At 43.4% G+C, this 26,638-nt stretch overlaps 1 protein-coding gene across 3 annotated transcripts; it reads left to right on the top strand.

The window, feature by feature from the left end:
• Window positions 1–8,252: 8,252 nt before the first annotated feature.
• On the top strand, window positions 8,253–26,069 carry pls3 (plastin 3 (T isoform)). Of its 3 annotated transcripts, none has more exons than XM_028960299.1 (16): window positions 8,253–8,338; window positions 14,733–14,840; window positions 16,271–16,434; window positions 17,841–17,970; window positions 18,522–18,654; window positions 18,911–18,992; window positions 19,099–19,264; window positions 20,867–21,009; window positions 21,998–22,093; window positions 22,788–22,983; window positions 23,232–23,310; window positions 24,260–24,377; window positions 24,485–24,618; window positions 24,726–24,849; window positions 24,934–25,058; window positions 25,379–26,069. In XM_028960299.1, exons 2-16 carry the CDS (start codon window positions 14,780–14,782, stop codon window positions 25,509–25,511), a joined length of 1,884 nt encoding a protein of 627 aa, XP_028816132.1. In that variant the 5' UTR covers window positions 8,253–8,338; window positions 14,733–14,779; the 3' UTR covers window positions 25,512–26,069. The 3 variants fall into 3 exon arrangements, with proteins under 3 accessions (XP_028816132.1, XP_028816133.1, XP_028816134.1); XM_028960300.1 differs by lacking the exon at window positions 8,253–8,338 and adding an exon at window positions 12,994–13,090; XM_028960301.1 differs by lacking the exon at window positions 8,253–8,338 and adding an exon at window positions 14,252–14,603.
• Window positions 26,070–26,638: the final 569 nt, after the last annotated feature.

Genomic DNA, 26,638 nt, shown 5'->3' with positions numbered 1-26,638 from the left:
TTGATCATATCGGCATATGAGTGCCACTGATGTTCTATAGTTATTAAACACATAGCAGTGTTTTTTTTTATTTTACATTTAACATTAAGATTTTTAGGTGTAATCAAAGTACTTTTTTTCATAGAGAACTATTGATTTGTTGTCAAAATCAATAAACAAATAATCAGAAATATGTTGTAAATGAAAATGGAAATCTAAGGTCCATTCTCAGCAACAATTCATCTGTGTTTATTAATGCAAGTTTTGTTAAAGGCCTCACTGATTATTAGACAACCCTTATGCAGTTATCTTACAACAACTGAAGATACTAAAGAAGCTATCAGACTGATCAAATGTGAGTTTTACCTAATTTTTTCGACTGTTTCATAATTATTATGCAATCTTTTCTGCATTGGATATTAGCACCCATAACACCCATGTTTTAATGCCAAACACAATAAATAATTTCAATAAATAATAAATAATAATTTCAAAACTTTAATGTGACATGATCTGTAAAAAATGGATTTAAAAATTGATTTTAAAAAAAAGCTAAATATATAAATGTGCACACGTTTTACTGAAGGATCAGTTCTGCAGGGGTGTGCAGATGTCTTATATCCACTGTATTCAAACTAATTTCATGTTTTTCCTCCCAGGGAAACCAGGGAAATTTCAAATGAACCACTTTTGCTTGGCAGGGTATGCACAAGTAACTACCAGTATTCATGGTGCAACGGTTAGATCTGCTTCTCAGTCTTAGTGCCTTTCTAATGCCATTAGTCCATAGTCTTGGTCTAAAGACAGGAAAGGCGGAAGAATGTTATTGAGTTAGCCCTGATGTGTCTTCACTCTATTCATGGACATGAGAGGGCAGGCTGGTAGGGCGTGCAAGGTGGCCTGGTCTGATGAATCACGTTTTCTTTTACATCATGTGGTGCATCACTTACCTGGGGAATCCATGGCAGAGGATGCACCATGGGGTTAATAAAACCAAATTCATGTCATCCTCTAATCAGTCCATGGCCAATTACTGGCCGCCCATGACCTGGTCACTGGTTCCTTCCTTGACCCACAGATCCTGACCACTGCAGACCAGGAGCATCACACAAGAGCTGCACTTTTGCCATCAATCCATCACAACTTGGCCCACTCTTGTCCATGTTGTTTCCAAACATGTATGATAGGGGTGTGTGCATGACGAGACACTGTCACTGCTGCCCCCTATAGTCTGCAGTCACCCTGGCAGACAGCAGGTGGCAGACTGGTTCCTACATCATCGCCTCCAAATAAAAAAAGAATAATAATTCAGGGAACTGGTGAGTCATGGACGATTATGAAAAGAGCGGTCTTAATTTCACACCTAATGCTTAGTCCTTTCTTCTTGAACCTCTGAGATACTCAAAAGATCACTTGGGATGCTGAAAACAAAACTTCCTGGTGAGATCATTTTGAAGGACGTTGGTGAATGTTCTGGAGGGTTTTTGACATGCCATTCCACACACAGCCTAATGTAACCCACAGGTGTTTGCCATATCTAGTACTATTGTACTAATAGTATTTAATAATAATTCTGAATAATTATTGAGGTTAAAGGCCTCAGTGATGTAGAAATTAAGTTCCTAACAATTAAAGCAGTCACTGTCCTGAATTCATTCCCACGCCCAGTGCATTTGCATGCCCCAACAGGTGCTCCGTGTGCATTCGCTACTGGAAGGCCCGAAGGGGCCGGCTCACATTTCCAGTGGGCCAATCGCACCAGAAGCTGCCTTCAATACCATATAAGGCAACAGCCAGAGTGCTCCCAGTGGCACCAAGCGGGTGTTTCCCCGCAGAACGGCAGCATTGTTCCTCGCAGAGATGGCTGCATGCCTGCAAGGGATGTGCGGCCCTCCCGGACAGAAGGGTTCCGGCGTCTATAATTAGCCCAGTATTTTCAGATTCCCTTGAAAACGCTCCTCCACGTGGGCTGCAGTGCTCTTCCCGCCAGATGTTTACTTTAGCTGGAAAGGGGCGCGGTGATGTGATGTTGTGAGAAGGGCCCTCACGGGGGTCAGAGGTGAAACCGTGGAAGCTCCTGTTTAACATAAATCTACAAATGGCTTCATACCAGCTACTGAACCTTGTGCTGAACACATCGGTGCTGAGGAGAGACGGAGGGGTCGTGGGAGTAGGGGTTCCACGCTTCCAGTTGTTCCCCATTGTTCACTTTTTATGGCAGTGCTCTGGGCACGCTGTTCCTGTGTGACATAATCTCCCTCCTTTAGACAGGAATGAGGTGAAATGCCCTGATTAGTTCATGCTTTCCTGGCCCTGAGATGTGATAGCATCTGGTGGGGGGCAGGTTGGAACGCAGTATTTTGGTGGCTCTGCATGGTTGCGGCTGTGGCGAATGTGCTTGCAGGTAAATGTACACACATTTTTCGCTCAAGCAGACACATAGCTACTGGTGTTTAAAAAGCACAGGCACCGAAACTTAATTCAAATGGGAACATAAAAATTTGCCCTCCAAAGGACAAAGCTACAATTTTTATCCAATTGTACATATGTAATTGTAATAATCATATGCAATTGTAAAAGAATAGAAATTTTGATTAATAAGTGGATAAAATGTACTCGGTGTGAATAAATGCATTGTCTGTTGTTATATATGGCAACAAAATATGGTCACTGCTGCCAATGTCTTCTTATTTTAAAGCAGTTGTCTTGTTGTGCAACATGTGCAAAGATGTCTGGACGGAGTGCAATGACATGAAATAGGCACTCATATTAATATAAACTAGAGGCACTAGTAAAGTGTCTTTTGAAAAATCCCACTGTATGTCAGAATCAGAAGGACTTCGTAGCACCATTGCCTTGCACAGGAACTGAGGCGCTCCCTGAAAAAAAAAAAAGTGACTTATACCAGCCTCCACCCTGGTGTGACGTGGGCTGGCAGTGCAGACCATGAGGAAAGCTCACAGAAATAGGACCAGCTGCCGTGTGTCTGTGCGTATTTGCCTGAGCTGGGATTTGCACATACGCTCACCTTTTGTGTTCAGCGTGAGCATGACCAGTGTGGACTGACCTGCTTTGCCCTACTACGTATCCCAAGATCCTTTTTGCAATGTAACTTTAAAACACACATACACACCAGGCATTTAATCACCCATAGTGTGGGTGGAGCAATCAGCGGCTTTTATTTTGGCCCAGAGTGTAAAAAATAAACCAGTTTCATGTTTTTCATGATTTATAGGGACACGCACATGTTATGTAGTGACCCACAATGTTCCCACAATGTACTCCATCCTGGCTTTTTTTTTTTTAATTATTATTCTTCTCCTCTCTCCCCATGTGATTGCATTTTCTCTGTTTTTCTCATGTCCCCTATCTTCCTGACCTGTCTATCCCCCTATGTGATGTTTGTGTATATGTATGGTTGGCTTGATGGCCAGTTCTTTCGCTGGTACTTGTGACTAGTATTGCAACAGCAGGAAAGGGCTTTCATCATTACACACACCCACGCTCTCCAGGCCAGCTTTGCTTTCAGACATCTATTTCTCTCTCGTCTGATTTATTATCGTTAACGTCCCCTTCTGCCTTCTCGCTCGTTCCCACATTCCACTTTTTCTCTCGTAGAAACGATTCTTGTGATTATGTATATGCGTAAGATTCATTCCATGTTTACAGAGAAGCTCTGCGTCTTGCACTTAATTGCTGCTGACACCTTGAGAAGTGGAGAGGGAGCCCCGCCCGGATCCGGACGTCAGCATGGAGGTAAAGCTGTCAGTCAGGTCTGCCCTGCTGTGCAGATAACATCAGTTTCCCTCTGTGCTCTCCAGGCCCGTGGCCTGCTGGGAACTGGTTCTGTCGTTCCTCTCCAGTGAAGGAGTGAGACAGAAATTAAAGGATCAGTAAAGCTCACCATGGATTTTTTTCAAACTATTTTATATCACTTATGCTACGAATGTAATCATTTTTGGGGCATTTTGTTTGCCCGTGGGTCATTAAGAAAACATCTGTGCCCTAGCACATACAGTTGGGGCTTGATTAAGGAACATTTAGGCTTGAAATTTAATGCAATTTCTCTCCTCCGTTGATTAAAATGATTAAATGCAAATGAAAAAAGTCTTTGCTATGTATATAATATTTGTATTTCCTTAGCTTGTAGCTCATTGCACGTAGCACGGTTACCAGGTTTAGATTTTTGTTATAAATTCTTTGCTGTTGTGAGTGTGTTGGTTAAATGATGAACAAATATCCAGTGAATGATTGCCATTTAAATTGACCAATTCCCCACAAGAGATGTTATTTGTCCAGATTTTCATTGTTTCCTGTACATGATGATCAATGATCAATGGATTAACTGACTAAAATGCTAATAATTATCCTTTTATTATTACATTTATATGGGCAAATATCCTGAAAATGCTTGAGGAATACTGATTTATTGGCATATTTGTGAAGTAACTGACCATCTGTTGGGTTTCTCTGGGGTTCCAAGTGATATATGGCACAACCAGGATAAAGGTGCCTGCGAGGTCAAATCTGACACCAATTATTGAGATATTTTCCTCCACTTCTCGGACAAAACCACCTCATTCCAGTTCAGTAGTCTTGGTGTGACTGCAGTGGTCATAAACTGAGCTGTGGCATAATGTTTGATAAAAGAGAAGTCTGTAAATGCGCTCGCTCTTCATTAATGGGCACAAAGCATGTTTATTGCTGGAAAACTAATCCCACATGAAAGGGCACAAGGCTGATGGTGTGAAACGATGGCAACGGTTCATTCAGTCTCGGTGCAGCACGTTCACTGCTACTGAACATCATCTCATGCCTCTCCAGCCTCTGTAAGCTGGTGGTGCCAGCTTCGACCCCATCCTGAAGAACAGATGTGGAGAGCGTGTTTGCCAACCTCCGACGCTCCGTCGGGGTGTCATTAAAAAGAGAATGTCGAAATAATTGACATTGCTGACAAGAACGGACGAAGTTCAAGAATGCCAGAAAGAGAGTTCTGTGGCTGCTTCATGATAAGGCCTTGAACATGTGGGGGCAAGAATCCAAGAGGGTCTGGATGTGTTGGATAAATAGTGGCTGCATGTAAAGACTGAATTTTGTGCAGACGGAGAAAACATGTCATGTGAGGGCTACAACCCACGCATAGCAAATTCCATATGAAGCCTTTCACACAGTGCAGATGGTGCAAGGACGTATTAAATTTAGAAACTGCCTCACACCCTCTCTTTCATCTCATGCTTGGAAAAAAAACATGTTGGTAGCACACTGAAAGAAATCATTTGCCATCAGCTCATAAGTTAACACTTTGTTGGGGGGGGGGAACGTCCTCAGCCCCCCCTTCCTCTCATTCTTTGGTTTTAATCGCGAGCCGGGATAACAGCGTCCCCACTGAAATGCAAAAACAACATGCTGTAATGATATTAAGAGCTACGCCGAAGGCCGTGAGTCAGGAACGTCATTCCACTTCAAGGCTTCTGTGGCTTTGTCTGTGTCAAAATAAAAGTGGCTTGCATTTTGATTGTCCTTAATGTGCATGATTTTGTCATTTTAAAAAGTCTGCATGCTACTTGACGGTAGCTGGTAAAGAAAGATGTGGACAAAGCTTGATTTCGCTGCATTTTCCATTCTAACGGGAGTGCGTTGTTCTTAGACGGACTTCCAGGTGGATGATGACCTCGGTCACCAGATGTCAAACCAACTCTCCGTCGCTACCATCATCTTAAAAACCACTCTGTTCACTTGAGAGAATACTGTATTCAGCAGAGTTACAAGGGTTGGAGAACACGTGCCGTGGTCCAGCGAGGCTCTCTGTAACCTCAAATACTTACGCGATATTTTCCTTTCCGCAGGCACTTTTGATCCAAATCTATGTCTGGATTGGACAACATGATTTTAAGCTAAACCCAAAATCCCTGATCGGAGGCAGTGGTTGAGCAACTCAGAGTTAAGTGTGTTTGCTCAGGAACACGAGTGGGGATCGAACCTGCCATCATCTGGCATTCCAGTTCAGTTATTACCACCCATCACGTTGGTTTGTATGTTTGTAATCAAAAATGTGTCCCAGTGTCACTGCATGTTTTGGCTATGTTTAAATCTGCAGAGATTTCCACTTCAGCGTAATGACCTCAAGATTGCCTTCGTTACATACCGCTCTGGGAAGACCTTGAGTTCTCAGTTCAGAAGCAGCATCACGTCAGAAGACTGCGGGATTTTTTTGTTCTTTACTCTTTTCATATTTTCTTTCATGCCTGTCCGCATGCTGTCGCTGCAATATTAGCAGAGAAGCGCCATGCCGTGGAGGCAGAGGCTTTTCTGCTCTGTCCGTCATCTGTGCCACGGCGCCATTCATGCCCCAATCGTTACTGCCCGCTGTGAAACTGTTAACAATCTATGATTATACTTTTCTTCATCTGATTCTGAAGCCCAGGGCCGTTTATTTCAGCCCCTTTTACGTTCCCTCAAGCCCATTTCAGACTGTGTGTGACGGACAAGTGTACTGCAATCACCTTTTGCCCTTATATGGTAGGTAAATATTGAGCAGAGTGGCCACGCCCCATTTTTTTTCTTGGAAGCTTGTGCTCTAACCTAAAGCCAGAAAACCTCGAGGCTCTATACAGTGTATAAGCCCCTGCAAATGAAACCTCTTCAGAACAGAGGCTTTGTGTTTCTGTGGGGGTGGGGGGTGAACTGGTTGTCCTTAATATAGAACGTTTCTTCATTTTGTGACACGCCCTTCTTTTACTCCTAATTAAAAAATAAAAACACATAATTAAATCCATGAAGCCAAGGCGACTGTTACAAATATGTGCCCACAGGGAAGGAATAAAACTGACACGTGATTGGGGGAAAGTTTTTGTCCTTTATTTAATATGGCTTTTTGCTCTACGCATTGTCGTTTCCAATACCAACAACATTCCATGAAGGTGACATAACTTGTCTAATGATGTTTACGTAATTTATACATAATTTATACTGAAGACAAGTCTCTTATTAAAACTTAATATAGTATTTACAACCTGCCCTCTGACTCTGACAAAAATGGACGCTCAAGCTTGATTGGAGGATATGAGAAACCATGAAAATGGGCTTTTTGCTATGAAAGTCCAGCCCTCCGGGGCAGCAGTTTGATCTGATGGCCATTACACACCTTGGTATTTCCTCCGACTTGGCAAAGGAAACACAAGCCCATAATTAGGTCTATGCGCTAACTGGCTACCGCGTCTGGGTAACGTTTTACTACCCCCACATTAGTGAAACGAGCGTTGAGGTTTATGGAAGACCTACAGAAAAGAAAGAGCTTTGCATGAGCACAGACGAAGCTGGACCCCGAGGTACAGGGGTCTCCAAAGTAGTAATCGAGGCTTGTCGAACCAGTGCAAACCAGCAAAACCAGTATGACCAAAGTTAGTGATCCTTCTGTCCGGTTTCAGTGCCTTTCCAGCCCGATACCTACTGAAACACCAATAGTGCCCCCCCCACCTCTTCTCCTAATAGGCTCAGTCTTCTAAGGTCATAGGGCCCGTCATCAAAACACCTGAAACCTCTGACTTGGAAGTCACACCCTGAGTTTTATTTCACATTGTTGCCTGTTTCAGACAATGAGCCTATGTAGGATAGCAAAATCCATGATGATATGGCAGCAGAAGATTACTTTTACACCACATTTCTCCTTTTATACATATTTAAACAAGGGTATTTGTCAGTGAATATAGTTCTGCATGGTCATGCACTTTATTAAGGTGTCACATTTTATAAACTACATATGAGTAAATCACTAAAAAAAAGAATTTCATTGTGTTCATTTTGCTAATAATGGAAGAGACACGTGCAATATAATGATCAATTATGCCATTATACAAATGCCAAACATCACATTTCCTATAATAATAATGATCATTATGAAATTTGCAATTATCTGCACAAAATTAAAAAATGCTTGCAATACTGAACACATAGGGTGGTAGTAGCGTAGTGGTTAACATACTCGCCTATGAACCAGAAGACCCAGGTTCAAATCCCACGTATTACCATTGTGTCCCTGAGCAAGACACTTAACCCTAAATTGCTCCAGGGGGGGGTGGGGGACTGTCCCTGTAACCACTGATTGTAAGTCGCTCTGGATAAGGGTGTCTGATAAATGCTGTAAATGTAAATGTAAATGTATGAACGATGTTTCACTGATCCGCGGCCCAGCCCCAGGTCAGCTTCTGACGTAGCACCCGCCAGTCGACCAATGACGTTGCGGGAATGTGCGGGGGGCGGGGCTTCCGCGCTGGGGCTCTGCTCCGTAGGACGTACTTAGGATGCAAGACGCAGAGTGGGACCAACGGGGACAGCTTGCGCGCAGCGGGGCCGAGAACAAGTAAGTTTTACACCGAATTCTTTTATTTAAAAAAAATATATATATTTTATCCAATAAGGCAGCTTTGTGGTTTCCGTGTGTGCAGAAATATTGTATGAATAATAGCAATTAATGCTAATACATTCCGACACCCACTGAGCTGCTGCTGATTTCCAAGTAGCAAATCCAAGTGAGAACGAACAGTTAAAAGGCGAAAAAAAAAATTAGCAAACGTGCTCTGTTTACATAGTTTATGCGAAAAGTGTCGTTGAATGTGAAGAATCTCGGGTATAAAGCCTTTTTCGTTGCTGTTGTTATGCTTTTTTAAGAAGTTTGGCATGGTGACTGCTGGCTCACCTTGTCGTCGCTCGGCGACTGCGTCTGGGGTAACAGGGGGCGTAAAGACTTGAAAAAAATAAAAAAAACCACGCAAGGCCCTTATTACCCCCACCCCTCCGTCCCATAACATCCGCCCGAGGAGCCTCCTGCACAGTTCGCGAGGACGACGGCGCCCTCGGCCCGCCACAAAGAAACAAAAGTGTCGCGACACGTGTCGCCCGGCGACGTGGTGCGGCGCCGTGGACGTAAAAGTCCCGGGTGGGATTCAGAAGAAACGCTTCCCGTCGCGGGAGGGGGCGAGGGTGACTCGTCGCCTGTCGTCCTCCGTGAGATGTGGTCATGTGGACCCACGTGTCCCCGTCTTTGAACCATTGTGTGTGTGTGTTTTTGTGTGGACTTTTCCACACTATATTCTGCACATCCACGTTCAGCCTGTGATCTCGGTTGGAATGGTGTGTGTGTGTGTGTGTGTGTGTGTGTGTTGCTTGCTGGAGTGCTCCGTTGCTTTTGGTTTCCAGCGTTTCTGAGATCCACCGTGGAAGCATGCGGGCTTTCCAGAGAAAAAGGGGCGCGACCGTGGTTCTTGAAAGAGGAAGAGGCCGGACCTTGCTCGAATTCCTCGGGCAGATTCGGAATGAGTCGCCGTTTTACTTTGGAAACTGCAGACTGTTTCTGACTGTCAGACAGGACATGGGCGTTGGAGTCATAGCAAAAAAAAAACCCAGCTGGCTGTCTGTGTGTGTGAGTGTGTGTGTGTGTGTGTGTGTGTGTGTGTGTGTGTGTGTGTGTGTGTGTGTGTTTTACCGCATGCTATGACAGCACCGTGCCCCTTGATGTTTAGCACTTCCAGTCAGCTTGCTTTCCAGGGGTGTGGTTCCTGTCTGACTGCTCTCTTCTGTGTGTGTGTGTGTGTGTGTGTAGCAGCATGTTGCCCTGCAGCGTCTTCAGCTTGATTTAACAGGGAAAATCTGTGAAAAATGTTGAGACCGTTGAACTTGTGACTCTTCGCTCATTTTTGCACCCAAATGCCTTTCTTACAATTGTGATTTTGTGTTTTTTGTTTGTTATATCTGCAAATATATCTTAAGCTAACTTATGCTTCTTTGTTTATGAACTAAAAGAAGGAGATTATTTTATTTACATTGGTGCTGATCCATTCACCCACGAGTCCGGAGTTTTCTACGTAACGTCGGGGGAGGAGCTTGTAATGCTGCATTCATAATGAAAGAGGACTAAAGGAAGGCAGAATGCATATACATGGGTTTTTCAACGTTGACGTCTCTTACCTCCCTCACTCCTAGCTGCAGCGGTCTAGCAGGAAGCCCATTTCCCCGCGATTCTCGTGTCCGCGTCCGAGAGCCAGTAAGAGTTCCTGGCGTTGCCCTCCCCGCATCGCGAGACCCGGCGTTTCACTGTCCTCTAGCATCATTATCTTCTTTGGTTTCCTGGCCGACGGGCAGACGTCTCGGATGTAAATGTGTCATTGTTCCGTTACGGATCAAGTCTTCAGGATGCTGGGAAACGAGCTGTTGGTCACCCGGGATGAAGCGATTGTTGTGCCGGGCTGGAGTGTAGCCCGGTTTGCGGCATTCCGTACGGACGGTTACCGAGATTTTTTTTTTTTTTTTTTACCTCTTTAATGTTTGAGGAAATTTGCGTGTCACGCCCTTTCCTGATTGGACACATTTAGGTCCCGTGACCCTGCTTTTCCAGAGATGCCTAAGCCACATTTTCCTTTTATTAAAAAGCCATTTGACGGTGAGTTACATGTTGAACACAAACAGTGGGAGGAAGGGACAAAAACTCTCCGAGTCCTGTCACACCTGGCCAGTATGAAACATGGCGACCATGTTTAATGCCAGAATTTGTGGATGTAGGCGAGGTTTGAGGAATGAGTTTTTTTTTTTTTTTTTTTTTAAACCATCAGGTGCAGGAATCCTAAATCCCGAAGTCTGCATGAATCTGGACCGTGTATACCACCCCCCCCCCCCCCCCCACCCCCCCCCCGCGCCCATGAGCCAGCGCTCTTTCGGATGTGAAAGTTATTATCCTCGCAGATCCAGAAACCAGGCCCGCTGCGTGTTTGTGCAGCTGGTTGTAAATGCAGACACCAGAATGTATAGAGATGTGAGGAACCATTGTTGGCCTGTTTGTGCTGGAACAGCTTGCCGGCGTCTCACGTTACCCGCGTCTCTCTGATGTTTATGTTATGACCTTAATTTAACGTATGTGCACAGGCTTCGACTGGGTTTGTCCCTGTATGGACAACTGTTGTGCGGTGGACAGAGTCCTGTGGTGTGTGGGTTTTTTTTTTTTTTTTTTTTTTTTGGTTGCCTCAGGGCAGCATCTCTCAACCTGTCTGTGTTTTTATCTTCTTCTTTTTGGTGCCTGGGTCAGCATCACGTAGCTCTTTGTACCGGGAGGACCCAGACAAAGGCCAGATTCGGAACCAAGGTATTCAAAAAAAGTTACGGTGTAAGTGAACCATGTGCCGTGGTCTTTCCCTGTAAAACCTCCTGAATGGGCTTTTAGTGAATGATTGGGAGGTGGATCGGGCTGAGATCATCCTAAGCAGCAGAAGAAGGAGGAGGAGGAAGGTGCCCTAAAGTGCGTTTTCTGGAAAAGGGGGCGTTGTGTGGCTGAACTGTAGGAATGAGTTCACTTCCTCTCGGGCATGGAGTCTTTACGGCCCCGTCTCTGGGGCCCAATGGAACTTATCACAAGGCGGTAATGGCACTGCACAAGTTTGTGAAGTCTGTAATCTGAGGGTCTTTTCATGTGGCGCGAGTCGTCCTTCATTGGCAAACAAGGGCTTGTCACCACAAGAGCGTCGCCGCGCCCCCCCCAACACTCTTTTTGGATGCTTATCTAATCTTCCGTGACCGTGTTGGTTTGCTGTTTTATACGTACGTGTGGGCATCTCCTGTAATATATTTGTATCCTTGTTTTGCTTTTTTTTTTTTTTTTTTTTGCATACACCGATCAGCTATGACGTGTGAACTGAAAAACGTTGATTATCTTGTTACCGTGCCGCAAGTGTACTTTGCTACCAGGATGCATTTGGGGAAGCCGGCGGAGGCCGTGTGATGCCTTGGCCGGGGCTTTCTGCAGGGAAGCCTTCGTGTCCCCCACTCCCTACCTCATGGAAATGGTCCCACATTATCTGTGGGATGTGCTGGAAAAAGCGCCCCGCAACTTGAAAGGCCCTGCCACCGGCCGCTTGGTACCAGATGCCACAGCTGCTACCTTCAGAGGTTCGGGGGAATCCATGACTGGATGGATGGCGGCTGAAAAACTGGGAGCTGCTCAATATCAAGCAAGTGGTGCTAATGTTATGGTGTGTGTAGAAAAAAACGTAGCGTTTGGAAGCACCGTAGGTTGTTTTTTTGTGGTTGTCGGACCGATAAATTCACAGGAAACCAGTCTACTGCCCTGCAGGATGACTTACGGAAGAGGGCTGGAGGTGGTTTGGGTGGGCGGGGGGGGTAGGCGTTAACACCTGCTTGGCCATTTGGTTTTGGGGTCGTTCCCTTGTGGCCTTTGGTCCTTTGTCCTGCGGCGTCACCTGTTGTCCCCTGCGCGCTGCAGTTGGCATCAGGAAACATATGTCCATTTAGATCATTCGTTCTGAATAAGACACGTGAGTGTCCCGAGCACCCTGATTTGTCGACGTCTGAAACACGTTGATGCATTTTTAATATTTTCACGCTCGAAAAATAGTTTTTCTAATGAGGAAAATGTTCAGAATGTCATGGGAGAAATTCCTTACACAAGTCACACAGAGTTCCAGGTTCAAACCCCACTTGGTACCATCATGTCCCTGAGCAAGACCCTTAACCCCGAGTGTCTCCAGGGGGGGACTGTCCCTGTAACTACTGATTATAAGAGCGAGTGATAATTGCTGTAAATGTAAATGTGTTTTACAATAGATTTAAACGAAAAAAAATGTCTACGCAGTAAGGCAGGTCTCATCTTTTTGTTCCTGATATTCAAGACATGACTTGTCCAACAGGTGATCTTCTGTTTAGTGTTGTAACCTGAGCCTCAGGAATTTGAAAATCGCTAAAAAAAAAAAAAAAAGTGTCTCCGTCGGAATGGCCCCTCTTTCTGATCGGTCTTCCGCCCCCCCAAGTCGGATTGGAGGGGGGGATATTTTGCAATGAAAACGTTGCCCTTCTACTGACCTACGCTTTACTGTGTGTATAAGGACGCTGTTCTCTGAAGTATGGGCCTCACTTGGGGACTAAACCCCTACTCCGGCTAGGGGAGCGGCGAAGAGTCCCCCTCGCTCGTCCCGCGGAGGCAGGTCCCTTCGGGAGGGCAGGAAGTGCGGCGCTCCGCCGGCAGGAATGCTGGCTGTCCAGATCTGCCGCCAAGGGCGTGGAGCGCCGAGCTGCCGCTGCTCCTGCCGCCGGGGTGCCACGCTTTGCGCAGGTCTGACCTCTTGCTCTGATCACTTTCCCGTTTTTTAATCGGTCCTCGGGCTACAGCGTGCTTGTTCATTTCCATTCTGAGTTTCTCGTGATGTTGAGGTTCGCTGGCGTTGCAGCCGAGAGGGGAAACCTTTTAACACGAGGAAGCTCTGTGCTTATTGATTGCATTTTTTTATTTCTTCTGTTGAACCTGGCAACCCCGTTGTCTATTTAATGATGATCACCTCAGGGCAGGGAGGGCTGATGTGTCATCAGATTATAATTAATCACGCCACCATAAAGCGACTGGCATTTCGTGCTTACTATTTAATTAACATTTCGTTCGGCTTAAGCGCTGTCTTTCTTCACAGAACCTGTTCTCTCTGAAACGTGTGTGAGTCTGAGGATTTTCTTCGTTGTCTGCTCTGATTGGCTAGTTCTCCACCACAGTGAAGAATATGCCTGGAGGTGAAGCTGCCCCTGTTTTCTGTGCCTCAGTTCAATTTACTTTTTTTTTTTTTTTACTTCCTGCGTCCACATGTGGGTTTTTTTTTTTTTTTTTGGGACGTTGGCTCATGGAATATTTGAGTGATGAGATCAAAAGCAGAGTCCGAGTCAGAGAGAGGACAAGAAAGATGGAATGCCTGCTGTCTGGATTATACGGGTGTTTTGTTCCAGACCTCCTTGTGTCTCGCCTTTTCACCAACTCTTTGTCCCCCCTTTCCTGGGTGGAAGGCTTTGTCTTTTGGTGAAAATTGAGTCCACCCAGGTCTCTCTCTCTCTCTCGGTCTCTGTCTGCCTCCTATGAAAAGGTTCGGGATGTAGAGGGATGGGCAGGGGTTAACAGGAAGTCCTCGGTAGGATAATTTTGCTCTGCTGTTTGTTTCGTGTCTCCTCTCTGCACCGTCCTTATTGTAATTCTCCTCTCCTTCTGAGGGTCTTTTTTTTTTTTTTTTTTTTTGTTTAGTCGGTGCAAAGGCCGCTGCGGTTTAGTGTGTCAATAGACTCGCACGATTCAAACAAAGAGCAGCTGACAGACTGGGTCTCCTCGCGCCGGATCTCGCGTGGATGGGAGATCAACACTGCCGCCGCTCTTTAACGAAACCCCGACACGAATCCGAACCCTGTTAAATTACACTAATATAGTTTCATTTAGTTCGGCCATTTCTGCGATTTTGTAACTTTCCTTAGATATTTCTTCATTGACTATTAATTTTTTTTATTTTTAGCTCTCTGTTGCCAATATAATTAATGTTGTCACCAGCTACTGTTACCTAGCTGTAGTTTATTTGTATTTATTTCTAAGGACCATGACTATTGCAACAATTTCATTGTTATAAGCCAGGCGTTAGGGCTTTTGTCTGCTATTTTATAAGCCAGTTTCTGTGATCGTACCTAAAAGCTCCTCTGTTGCTCAGCAAATTCCAATAAGATGTCTTACACCCTTCAGACACTCCTTTCTGCCTTTGCATGGCCGAAGGTAGTTTGCCTGCGATGCAAATGTACGTTACTGTAAAGGACGAGAAGTCTGGCAGGTAATCGATGCTCGTCTGGCCACTAAAGGAGCTCTTTAACAGGCGGGGAGGGAGGGAGGTTTGACGGCACTGTTGCGGTGGTGAATGGTGTCTTTATGTGGCCTGCTCTCCGTCTTCCCTTCTCCACAGAACCAGGGACGTTGTGGGACTGAAAGGTGGCGGTTTACTCCAGGGCAATGGCAGGAAAGATTTCCAGAGACGAGCTAGAGGAGCTGCGCGAAGCTTTCAACAGAGTGGGTGAGTGTCCGTCTTCTCCTCCAATGGGAATCATTTAGGGTCAACCTCTGGCCTCAGCCTTGGGGCGGTGGCCTAGGAAGCGGCCCCGTAATCACAAGGTTGCCGGTTCGAATCCCGATCTGCCAAGGTGCCACTGAGCAAAGCACCGTCCCCACACACTGCTCCCCGGGCGCCTGACATGGCTGCCCACTGCTCACTCAGGGTGATGGGTTAAATGCAGAGGACAAATTTCACTGTGTGCACCGTGTGCTGTGCTGCTGTGTAATCACATGTGACAATCACTTCACCTTCTTTCTTTCGTAGCATCATGTATGGATAAATTGACCTGGCATGGTGGTTTCTTGGGAACTTGTGTGCGTGAGAGAGAGTGTAGAAGAGCTGCACCATTCATTGTAGCTAATTTAACAACCAAACTAGAAATTATATTTAGATTTATTTGCATATGATCTGATTTCCTCTGCGGAAGCTGGGGTTAATTATGTCATCAATTCCTAGAGAGCATCCTTTCTCCAGTACCACATAATCGCATTTAAACATTCTAAATGATCTTATTTCATGTTGAATTGCATTGGGTTGACATTTCGGCATTCAAACCTACATTTGAACCACTTTTATGAATCTGCAGCAAATTCAGCATACTGTTGTAGTCTCTTCAGGATGTTTACTTTTAGAATGGTAATCCGTGTGATGAATGCATTAGTGGTGAATCTTAATATTCACCATTTTAATATATTATGATAATAGTAACATTTGTGTAACCAAAAATAATTTTATTCAGATATCTCATTGGATAAATCTGTATTTTGATTGATCATCAGTTATATTCTTATCATTCGATATTCTGTATCAGTCGTAATAAACATAGCATATAACTAACTGTGCAGGTGGATATGACGCTGTAAATCTGTTACAATTACACTTCATGCCATGCACGGGGGTCTTAAAAAGCAAAGAGTCCCAACTTCCTGTTTAACTCCCTCCAGAACACAGTTTGAGCTGCATCCAAAAGTGTGTGCAGCTTTGCTGTGCCTTGCTCCACATTTATTTTGTTATAGCTAGTGGGTATCAGGACAGACTTTCCTTCATCTTGGGAGTCTACACACTTATGGGTGTAACCTCGTTTCCATCTGTCTTGTTCTGCAAGAACATCTGGATTTTTTTTTTTTTTTTTTTTTTTTTAAGAGTGTGGTGGAATCTGTTGGTTCCCCTCTGTAGAATCAAAGCGTTTCTGGACCCTGTGGTCTTTCGGTTTGAGTCAGGCCTTCTGTAGCTCTGAAGACAAGACAAGAAAATGTCTGTGTTTTTTTTTTTTTTTTTTTTTTTTTACTGGTATTTTTCATGCTTTTGTTTGTGGTTCATTCTCCATGTGATGGAAACGGAACGGAGGTTCAGATCGTTCCTGCCTTCACGGTTCATTGTTCCCTCCGCAGATCTTAACAGCAATGGCTTTATCTGTGACCACGAGCTCCACGAACTCTTCAAGGAGGCCAACCTCCCCCTGCCTGGATACAAGGTGCGCGAGATTATCCAGAAGCTGATGGATGAGGGCGACCGCGACAAGGACAACAAGATCAGCTTCGAAGAGTTTGTCTCCGTAAGTTGTCCCAACTACAAGTCACCTTTGCACGCTGCGTTTCTCTTTGTCTGTGAGACCTGAACACGCCCATGTGATCATGAGGTGTGCAATGAGTTACAAGCACTATTAAATTAATTATAGGAGGAGACTGAGTTGCGTGCCCATTTGGATCTTCTCAGACATCTGCCATATTGACATATTGAATATAATTATGTAAAAGTAATCTGTATTATTTTTTTCATCTGAAATTCCTCTGAAAGGTGCTGCCTTCTTACATTTTTACTGTTTCAGTCTGAATTAAAAAAAAAAAAAAAGTATTCTGAATTAAATATGTTTCGAATGAATGCTCTGTATTAATTAGAGCTTGACCACGTCCAGAAGACCGTAGAAAATGCAGAGCAGGGGTGTTTGTGATTCACCCCCTGTGTGTTCGGTCAGCAAATAAACAGAGCGCCTGACTGCCAGCTGAGCTCGACATTCCCCACTGCTCAACTCAGCGAGACGTCACGCACAACACACGCCTTTTTGTCTCACGCACACGCCCTCCGTCTCAGTGTTTCTAGCAGATACACACTCACACCTGCAATTACACCAGTGTGTGTGTGTGTCTGTGTACACGCTCTCGCCATTCTGTTGCTTACTCACTGCCCCCCTCCCGCTCTTTATGGTACAGGCATGATTGTGTGACATGTCTCTCTCACACACACACACACACACACATGGTGTCCTGCTGCTGTCCATTCTTGTCAGAGTGTGTGTGCGAGTGATAAATGGGCAGGAGCAGAACGAAACACCAGGCGGTGTCTGATGGAAGTATTCGCATCTGTGCTGCAGGCTGCGGGTCTGTCCGTCCTGCCCCGGTGGAGGGGGCAGGAAGCCTGTCACTCTGAGCCAGAGATGGGGAACAATCAGAGTCTGTGTTGTTTCCTGCCTCTCAGGCAGCGGTTCATTTAAGTACAAAGGTGGAGGCAAAAAATAAGCTTAATTTCTCATTTATCTCTGAGGTTGTGTGGCGTCTGCATGCTCTCCCTGTGTTTCTCCCGGGTTCTCCGGTTTCCTCCCAACGTCCAAAGGCATGAACGTTAGGTGCATTGGCGACTCTGGATTGACCATAGTGTGTGAGTGAATGAATGGTGTGTGTGTGTGTGTGTGTGCGCCCCACCCTCCAGCCAGCGTACTGGAATGGGCTCTGGCAGCTGCAGGATTAAGTGGTTAAGGGTAGTCAGTTAGTAACTATTCTGAGCCTGAACACATCACACTAAACACAGTTTTCTCTCATTTTATATTGTCCCACACGAATGGGATTGTCTTTCCAATGTGTGTTAGAATGAAATGCATCTTGATGTCTGGGTGATGCACAGTGATGCAAAACAAGCCATAACCCTACAAAACACACTCTCACTTTCTCTCACACGCATCTGCAGATCTTCCAGGACCTGAAGAGCAGTGACATTGCCAAGAGCTTCAGGAAAGCCATCAACAGGAAGGAGGGCATCCTGGCCATCGGCGGGACCTCGGAGCTGTCCAGCGAGGGTACTCAGCACTCCTTCTCAGGTGAGATGCCTGCAGCAAGCGCCTCATGCTCAGGACACACTGCCAGTAATAACATGGGCTGATGCAGAGGAGAAAAGTGTGTGCAAAGGGTTGGAAACAAAACAAAGGGTAACAACTCACCTTAAAATATAGCTTCTAGAAATGCCTTGTATGCAGACACTCCCAAAAATAAGGTTCCCCGCCTTTCCATAATAACTTCCAAAGCTCTTTGCTTAACAAAAAAAAAAAGTTCTTGCTGCATTTAACCTGCCAAAATAATCAGGCAGATTCTTGAATAAATTATTGCATATCATCACTGTCATTTAGCAATTTTGTTCAAACCTGTAATGGAAACATTATTTTTTTCTTGCTGAAGCGGTAGGGTAAATAGGTATTAGGCTAATGAACTAACTGTGTCTCACATCTGACGCAGCAGCTACTCTTCACCCACACGGGTCACAGGAGGGTCGTTGCAGGTCCACATTCCAGAGCAACTGTGCATCTGACCGTTAAACATATCGGTTTGTTCTCAACACTGTGTGTTGTGTGTTTTTTTTTTTTTGGCTCCCCAGAGGAGGAAAGGTTTGCCTTCGCCAACTGGATCAACACAGCACTGGAGAAGGACCGAGACTGCAAACATGTGGTCCCTATTAACCCCAGCACAAACGCGCTGTTTAAGGCGGTGGGAGACGGCATCGTGTTGTGGTAAAGATCCTCACTGAGTCGCTTATTAATCACTCAGAAAATGCATTGTTGTATTTGCTGTCATTATTATAAGCAAGTTCCTTTTTTTTTTTTTTTTTCCACATCATGAATAATTTAATAGAGTGCATAATTGCTGGCATGAGATTTAATTAGCTGTGCCATAAATAGACGCTGTAGAAGTTATTATGATTATTTTATGTACTGGATCCTCTGGATAAATGGTGTTTGCCGCTGCTCTGTTTGCCCCCCCCTCCAGTAAAATGATCAACCTGTCCGTGCCTGACACCATAGACGAGCGAACAATAAACAAGAAGAAGCTCACGCCATTTACAATACAGGTCTGTTTTCCACTTGGAAAAAAAGAATTTCCACTCTGCCAGGGTAAACATGGTTTGCATTGTTCAAGAGCTGAACAGTGTACGTGTGTGTATCTGTCGCTTACAGGAGAATCTGAACCTGGCTCTGAACTCTGCCTCCGCCATTGGGTGCCACGTCGTCAACATCGGAGCTCTGGACCTGCGGGAAGGGAAGCCCCACTTGGTGCTGGGTCTGTTGTGGCAGATCATTAAGATCGGCCTGTTTGCCGACATCGAGCTCAGCAGGAATGAAGGTATATCGCAAAACTCGCACTGCTGTTGCCTCCTTAACGTGGTGGTCCTTTCATATGTCAGGTTCTATGGACCACATCCTAGATAATGTCCTAGATAATGTCTGTCTCATGTGCACAGTGGGAGTAAGTAAGGTTTAAACCTTCATGGTCCTTTGGTTCATAAGTGAGGGTTTTTTTTTTTTTTTTTTTTTGCCCACTAGACCCATACTTGTCAGGCCACATGACCTGATTTTGCATGAAGGTTGAAAATTCCATTAAATGGCAAAAAAAATTGACTTGCATGATTCACATTATCATATTTAAATTTCTATAGGTTTCTAGTAGACATGGGTCATAGCCAATAATGGGACCAGAATCTAATCAGCAATTCACATTGTACAGTTTATAACTGTCTTAAATAAAACCATTTTGGTTTAAGCCAGTAACATCAGGCATGTTTTTTCCTCTTACTAATGTATTTTAATGCTATTTACTGATGTGTGTTGACAAGTAATTTGCATTAGCATGAAGTGCCATTCAGTGCCAGGCCAGTATGACACAGAATGGTCACTGTTAGTAACCTGCATTATGTCTGTACTTCAGAGGTCACGTAAAAGGAGTAGATCCAGACATACTCTTGTTCTGCACCAGTTCATGCCTGTCTGCCGTGGAATGTGAATGGCATGTGCACACAGGCTGGTTAGAGTCTGGAATGGGCCCGCACAAATTTATGTATTATGCAATTTTTACGTGCCATCGCTGTCTGAGAACAACAGTAGGACAGTTTTATTTAGTTATTTATTTATTTATTTTACAACACTAACTGGTTCACTGGTTACAACAGGAATAGACTCAACCTTACAATAAAAGGTGAAACAGTATAACGTGATTTGCAATGTGGGAAGTCTCCATAATATAGAAATGTAACTTAGCTATGGAAAAACTGTGTGTCAAAGATTATTATAAAACATTGAGTGCAATATTTACCAGATTGAGAGCATTGCAAGACCTTCACAATAAATGGATTGTTTGACGAAAATCGCTTGCAGAGGCATACGGCCAAAAGGAACATGAGCTGGTTCTTGCTAACAGAACTGCTGTTGTCTGTTTGCTGGCTGTGCACGCAGTTGTGTAGAGCGTGTGCCATTCACAGCAGTGAAGGTTAATTAACTGGTGCGACTGGTTTGTTCCGCTCATAGAAAAGTATTTAGCTTTGCATGAACACAGTTTCTCATTAAACTTGATGTACATGCAAAATCAGCGCATTGAAAGACATCAGCAAAAATTCAGTTGAAGGTGCAACATGCAGGATTTTTAGCTTTAATATATGTATTAAGCGTACCTCAAGAGGCCCTACCTTATTTAACCTTATTAAACCTTATTCCTTGAGTAACAAGCCTTTTATAGCCTGACATACCCTCAGCAGGCCAGGGGTGCAGCACATTAACATGAACTAGCATTGCTGGGGACCCCAAATCTGGCCACTGCAGTGACCAATGTGAAATGAAACAACGTTTTTCCGGGAACCATTTAAACATACTGTTACATACTGACAAGTGCACACGTGCAACATCGACAAACCAGGCTATGCCACCCATTAATACGCCTGCACGTTGTGCCCAGCTCTGGCTGCTCTGCTGCGAGAAGGAGAGACCCTGGAAGACCTGATGAAACTGTCACCAGAGGAGCTTCTGCTGCGCTGGGCCAACTTCCACCTGCACAATGCCGGCTGGGGGAAGATCAACAACTTCAGCTCTGACATTAAGGTGAGATGCTTTTTAAATTTTAACATGACACCTCGTTCATCTGGTTACAATCCATCATTTGTTGTAACCAGTCATTTTCAATCAATACTTCCTGTAACTGTAGGAAACCTGAGTTACTATTAAGACTGTAGGTTTGTACTGTAGGCCATCAGTGGTGTCCTTACTGCTTTCTTTCCTGCTTTTTTTTCCCTTCCATCATCTCCCTTGCTCAATCGCTGTGTGCTCCTTCATATCGACTCTGGATATTTATAGTGCTCTTTCCCCCTTCTCAATTGGCTAATGGCACAGCAAGCTGAATCTTTAATGGAAGTGGTTGTAGTGACGTAAATCTGTCAGATGATGAAGACGAGTATCCCAAATCCCAGTTGCATATGACACCTTTCCATTTAAATATTTAATACAAATAAATTTAGCATAGATGTGATTTATTGTGATTCATTACAATATCAAAAATAACAAAATAAAATATTAGATTACTTAGAATCAATGCTTTTTTTTTTTAAGCAATGGATAATAATATGAAAAAATGTCATTGGCTAATCTGCATATTTTGATAATTCAGGTTTTGTTTTAATGGCTTTTCATACAATATCCATCTGCTGAATAATAATGCGATAATAAGTATAAACCTCCTGTGTGAATTAGTTAGATAATCGGGGAAGGGGTCCATAAATGGTTCTGAGAAACCGATCTGTTGTCTACTTACTCTTTTTCTCTGTCTCTCTGCTTTAGCTCTCAGACTTCTCTAACTCAGTAAAGGTACTTTCTTTACAAACCACTGACCTCATTTTGTCCCTCTGGCATGCAATTCATGAGCCCAGTACTGTTCTTAAATAAAATGTAATACAATATAATATTTATTTCCTTTCACCTTGCATGCCTTCCCGTTTCTATTTCTGTGACTTGTGATGGCTACAGTGCCGCCTTTGTGAATTGAGCGACATTTTTGGTGGCTGGAGTTTACTGACATTTCCTCTTTGCTTCGCAGGACTCCAGGGCGTACTTCCACCTCTTGAACCAGATTTCACCCAAAGGCATCAAAGAGAATGAGCAGCGCATCGACATCGACATGTCTGGCTTCAACGTGAGTAGAGCTGCCTCAAGCTTGAACCGTGACATTTTCCACTGCGTTTCTTTGTGAAAATCTGATAGCAGACCACTGTTGAGAATTTTGTTCATCTGCGGTGGGGTGATTTTATGTAGGAAAAATGCAGTGACTCAAAGCAGGACTGCGCCACGTGAGTGTATTTAACCTTGGCTGGTGCCACTGACTGCAGCCCCAAAGAAAAGAGCCTTTTTTTAAAAACAGCAGACTGCGCTTCCGTCATGCAGTGGGTTTCAGTCTGGGGCAGTGCCCTCTGTCAACACAAGCACAAGTCTTGTTCGTATATGTCTAACCGGCATTGTTGTACATGGAACTGTAGAGCATAATATTGCTTTGGTGACAGGAGGCAGCGGTTCTCCAGTTTCAAAATTGCTTCGGAGACAGCAGCATGAAACCATATTAAATGTTAGACATGACTGCCATTAACAAGGTACATCTCTGTCAGACTCTTTTTCCCACATCAGTGAACGTGCCATAAGAGAATATTCCATATGCCAACACGCAAGTCTGAAAACAAGACAAACCCCACCTAGAGCCTGCATCTACCCCTATGATATTTCCATTGAAATATCATAGCCTTTTCCTTCCCATTGAGCTACAGTCATGGAAAAATAAATAAACTTGAGCTAGTTTTGATTCAGGAAAATGATTTTTTTTTTTTTTTTTTTTTTAGGAGAAAGATGACTTGAAGAGAGCAGAGTGTATGCTTGTACAGGCTGACAGGCTTGGATGTCGGCAGTTTGTCACCTCAGCTGACGTTGTCGCGGGCAACCCCAAATTAAACTTGGCCTTTGTTGCAAACCTGTTCAACAAGTACCCATCACTGACCAAACCAGAGAACCAGGATATCGACTGGGGCATGTTGGAGGGTGAGTGCTGGAAATGGAGTGTGAATACAAGATTATAGCACCAAACCACCAGCATGTTCATTATGATGAGGGTTTCTGAATATCAGACGCCAAAGAGATCTAAAATTACTGGGTATTGTCTCCCTCTGGTGGTTAAATTTAAAGAATGCATTTTTTCTTTAAGGCTGCAAAGAGTCATGTACATTCAATTTTGTTCTGATAAGGTCTTTGTGGGAGAAATAAGACATTTGATATTTATTTCTTTGCAGGTGAGACCAGGGAAGAGAGAACCTTCCGGAACTGGATGAACTCACTGGGCGTCAATCCCCATGTCAACCACCTATATGGGTACATCTACTATCTGCTTATCAGTATTAACGTATACTACCAATCGAAAGTTTGGATGCACCTGCTCTGTGGTGGTTATTGAAATTAAGATTGAGACATTTTGAAGCATCCAACACACAAAAATGCTACATATGTTTTTTTTTATCAGGAGATGGTCAAGTATGTTTGATGAATCTTTGTTCATCAAACGCCTCTTTTTACCTTCATGGCTGCTGTGTTCACTGTTGTCTTCATCAAAAGCCACTTCATGAGATGCTCATGAGATGCTCATGCTAACGAATGATAAGAAAGTATTCAGCATACTGACTGTTGGAAACCATCCCCATTGTCCAACTTAAGGTGGTAGAAAAGAGTGAAATGTTGCAATCACAGAAAAAGCTCCTTGATTTAGAAAGACTCGAATGATTTAGCTCATAAATGCCTTAAATGAATGTTAAACTTTTGCCTTGTTTGCTATTATTTGTTGTTTATTACTAGGGCTGTGTATTGGCAAGGATCTCACAATATGATCCGATTATATAATGATATATTGTGATACTGTAGATATTGTGATATTCTATAGTTCACTGAAAATGAAAAACAGAGCTGATATACAAGATGTTGTGTAGGATCTGTGTGGATCACATTACATTAATAATTCAACCAAAACAGCATAAAAGCAAAGTTTTAGACTAAATTTGTATACAATATATTGATATTTGAAGACCCTGTATCGATACATTATCACCATTTAAAATATCCTGATATATTGCTGTATCAATATTTTGTAACAGCCCTATTTATTACATAAAGTTACATATTTCATAGTCCCATGTTTTCAGTTTTGTTCTACAATGTAAAAATACAAGGTGTAGACAAAAATAAAAGAATATCAGTAGATGACACCAAAATAACTGTTGAAAGTTGCCAGATTGTTTTAGCCCAAGATATGTTACTCTGTCATCCACAGTGACCTTCATGATGCACTTGTGATCCTGCAGTTGTATGAGAGGATCAAGGTTCCTGTCGACTGGAACAACAAGGTCAACCAACCACCCTACCCCAAGATTGGTGCCAACATGAAAAAGGTGGGCATGAAGATTCAAAATGAACAACACTGATGACATTAAAGGAACGTTAGTGGCATAGTGGAAAATTGTTTATACATGATAAATAGCATTGTGTGATCATGCAGTTGGAGAACTGTAACTATGCTGTGGAGCTTGGAAAAACAACTGCCAAATTTTCACTGGTGGGCATTGGAGGGCAGGACCTCAATGACGGGAACCCCACGCTCACACTGGCACTGGTGTGGCAGCTAATGAGGAGGTGACTGTTTGGATTCTCTGGTGGTTCAGAGTCGTTCACATTTAAATTTTTTGCATGTCTTCTTATGGTCTGAAGAATGAAAGGTGCATTTATTTGTCAATCTTCAGATACACTCTGAATGTTCTAGAGGATCTGGGTTCTGGAGAAAAGGCCAATGATGAAATCATTGTCAACTGGGTCAACAAGACATTGGCAGCAGCTGGAAAATCTTCCAAAATATCAAACTTCAAGGTCTGACTTGTTTTTTTTTTTTTTTTTTTATCTTTGGTGCAATTATGTACCTTCTGAAACTAAATCCAAAACATTTTGTTACAGGATAAAGAGATCAGCTCCAGTTTGCCTGTGCTGGACCTGATTGATGCCATTCAGCCCGCAAGTGTCAACTATGAACTGGTGAAGAGGGGCAGTCTGTCAGAGGCCGACAAGCTGGATAATGCCAAGTACGTTCTTCTTTCTGTAAATGGTCTATAGCAGGTCTATATTCTGCCAGTATTTGCTCATGAACACAGAGGAAGTAATAACTTTTAATTGAGACAGACATGCTCCTCAACAGTGATTCCATAATTGGTTCTTATTACGATTTTAGTTATCCATAACTCGTAGGAGACCTAGGAGGTCTTTTTAAAAGCAGTCCACAATTTTATAGTATGTTATATATCCTGAGAAAATATGCCATGGCATTAGGTGATGTTGCATAATCAAGGCCATGTGAAGGAAATGACATGAAATGGAAATGACCATCTTGACCTCCTTGCTGTAGGTATGCTGTGTCCATGGCCAGGAAGATTGGCGCTCGCGTTTATGCCCTGCCTGATGACCTGGTGGAGGTCAAGCCCAAGATGGTGATGACTGTGTTCGCCTGCCTTATGGGGCGGGGCATGAAGAGGGCGTAAAGTGCCTGAGACATCAATCTCATCCATAAGCCGTTTGCTGGTTAAAAGGCTTTAGGTTACAAGAATTAACATCATTATAACAAAACCAAGAACATGCCAACGTTTTTGTTAAAAATAAATCATATTTAGGGTTCGGCAAGGTGTTTCTGACACCTTGGTCAAGTGGTCAGGGGTGGGAGAAGTTTACAGAGGGTGGTCAGATCTGAACTTTTTTTTTCCTCCTACAGAAAGCAGTTTAACCAGTGGATGTTAACATTAAAAAGGGTATTTTATTTAGCAAGATGACATATCTGCATATGAACCCAAGCCATGTCAAATTCTGCATTGTATTATTATTATTTTTTTTTTATCTGCGTAGTAGAATTGTGTGGAGCAATGTGTGTTGGTTTTAAGATGTACATCCCAGACATGAGAAGAGAGTGTGAGACAGAAGGACTGGCTTTGTTGCTCCTATGCAGTATCTACTTTCAAACCATATTGTTGAATCAGATGCTTATTTTCCCATGTCTTTTTTATATATATATATATAAAATATAGAATTTTGCAAAAAAAAAAAAAGGAACTCCACGATCCTTTGCAGGCAGCAGCTTTAAAACATTCCATATTTGCGATCTCATTTTAGTAGGTCTTATGTATGTGTATAATCAGTGCTTTTTTTTTTTTTTTTTTTTTTTTTTTTTTACAGAAAAAAGGGGTAATCCTAATGAAAACTATGCATGAACAATCTTTTTTTTTTTTTTTTTTATTGAAAATGAAGCACTCTGTGGATGCTGACAAAGCTTTAAACGGCAGTAAGCCATCTAGGCTGTACTATTTAGAGTACAGGTTTGAGGAGGAAAAATGGGGAAAGAAAAATCATGTCATCACTTCTGTACTCTGAAGTCAAATGTTTGTTCGGGGAGAACTGGAAGAGGCAGGACGTCCTGCAGCGTGTTAACTATGGACATAAACCAGTGCTACCAAAACAGCCCTTGCCATGCAAAAATGTCTGTAATGTAAAGTTACCACTGAAGACAATAAAGCTGTTCTTAGTAGTATTGCAAACCAATATGTAGGCTTTGTGTTATTTGTTACCCTGCGATATGTCAGTGCATTTACCGTATTATGACAGTAAACGGTCATAAGCA

This window comes from Denticeps clupeoides, chromosome 18 (assembly GCF_900700375.1).
Source record: "Denticeps clupeoides chromosome 18, fDenClu1.1, whole genome shotgun sequence".
In the NCBI taxonomy this organism is placed as follows: Eukaryota; Metazoa; Chordata; class Actinopteri; order Clupeiformes; family Denticipitidae; genus Denticeps; species Denticeps clupeoides.
This window is presented reverse-complemented; position numbering and strand designations above follow the sequence as displayed.